The sequence below is a fragment of the Crocuta crocuta genome, unplaced genomic scaffold (genome assembly GCF_008692635.1).
Source record: "Crocuta crocuta isolate KB4526 unplaced genomic scaffold, BGI_CrCroc_1.0 scaffold1161, whole genome shotgun sequence".
In the NCBI taxonomy this organism is placed as follows: Eukaryota; Metazoa; Chordata; class Mammalia; order Carnivora; family Hyaenidae; genus Crocuta; species Crocuta crocuta.
Window position 1 is genome coordinate 155,651 of NW_027531894.1, and position 1,487 is coordinate 157,137.

General features: G+C 66.8%; 1 protein-coding gene across 1 annotated transcript in view; it reads right to left on the reverse strand.

The window, feature by feature from the left end:
• Positions 1 to 856: 856 nt before the first annotated feature.
• Positions 857 to 1,487, reverse strand: part of CRACR2B (calcium release activated channel regulator 2B) — a 2,541-nt gene continuing 1,910 nt past the window's right edge. Inside the window, exon 7 of the mRNA XM_077773399.1 lies at positions 857 to 1,299. Within this exon, the coding sequence (XP_077629525.1) occupies positions 1,119 to 1,299 (181 nt within the window). The 3' untranslated portion in view covers positions 857 to 1,118. The remainder of the gene's footprint in view (positions 1,300 to 1,487) is intronic.

Here is a 1,487-nt window from a genome sequence, read left to right on the forward strand (position 1 = left end):
GTGCCGCACCCGGGGGCGCCCGCAGCCCAGCCGGGGCTCACGCCCTCAGGAGACAGAGGAGCTGGCTGGGGGCGGGGGAGGCCCTCCTCCAGGCCCAGGCACTCTTCTCTCCCCACCACCCAGGGACCACCCAGAGGCTTGCAGCGTTGGCGGAATAGATGCCGGCCTTGCTGGGGAAGGGTCTGGGGGTGCGGTCAGATGACGGAGTGCGGTCGCTCCAGGTGCAGAACGGAGGACAGCCTGGAGCGGAGACCTGGGGCCCCAGCCACAGACAGCCCAGTCTGGAAGGCATTGGTCCTGGGAGGGGTGGAAAGGGGTGGGGGAGACAGCGCAGAGCTTTCCGACCTGCTGGGCTGGGAAACCCCGCAGTGGGAGTGAGGAGGGGGAGGGGACTCCCAGCCCAGCAGGCTCGTTCCCAGACCCAGGCAGGGTGCGTCAGGGTCTGCAGTCATCTGGAATAGCTCTCCATGGATCGTGGGCGGCACTGGTGCCCAGCTCCCTGCCCAAGGCTCATGGTTCTGACAGCGGGTGGGTGCAGAAGTGCCCCAGGAGGTCCCACTCAGGACTGGCTCAACTCCAGCGGGCTGAGCTGGTCCACCTGGGGCTGCGTGAGGACGGGTATGGGGAGGGGGCCCAGACAGTGGGCCTCCGTCCCCTCGTTCCCACAGAGGCCCCCACGGGGCTTCAGCTTTAATGGGCAGTGAGGGCTTGCAGGCATGACCAGAGACAGGCAGGGACGACCCCAGCACCTCAGGACCTGTGCCACACGGGCACCGTCCACGTGCCTTGAGCACACCTCATGTGTGTGCCACGGAAGTGCTGTGGCTCACGTACGCATAGCCCAAGGAGGTCACGGTGCAGTCGATGGACTTTATTAGGAGGAGGAAGAGTTACGGCTGGTCAGAGATGGATTTGATGGACGGCGACAGGATGAGACCCAGCAGGGAGGCACGCGAGACTCTGACCACTCCTAGGTTAGCTCCTTCATGTCTGCACGCAGGCAGGCCCGGCAGCGCACTGCCCAGAGCCCACGTGCTGGACGGGCAGCCCCTAGCCATGATGCATCGTCTGCGAGTGTGGCCTCTCCAAGCAGCGCCCGGTGAGTCTCTCGGGCATGGTCAGCGGGCACTGGGAAGGTGGCCGGAGCCTCGTCTTGGGGGGCGAGCCCAGCTGCAGCAGCAGCAACCGCAGCAGGCGGGCCCTGGCAAGCGGGCCATGGCCAGAGCTTTCCTCCGACCACCGGCTAGCCGCTTGTCCTCACAGGCGTCCCTCTCATCCCGGAGCCTCGCGTTCAGCTCCCTGGGGAAGGGGAGTCCCAGGGCTCTGAGAGGTCTCAAGGGGCAGCATTCCTGGGGAGTGGGGGGGGGGAATGCGGGCTCCTCTCCCTCAGCCCGGGTGTCTGGCTGGGATACGCCATGAGGGACGGGGGACAGAATGAGGAGGGGCTTCCCCGCGGTGGGATGAGGCGGGCAGGGAACGTTTGGGCG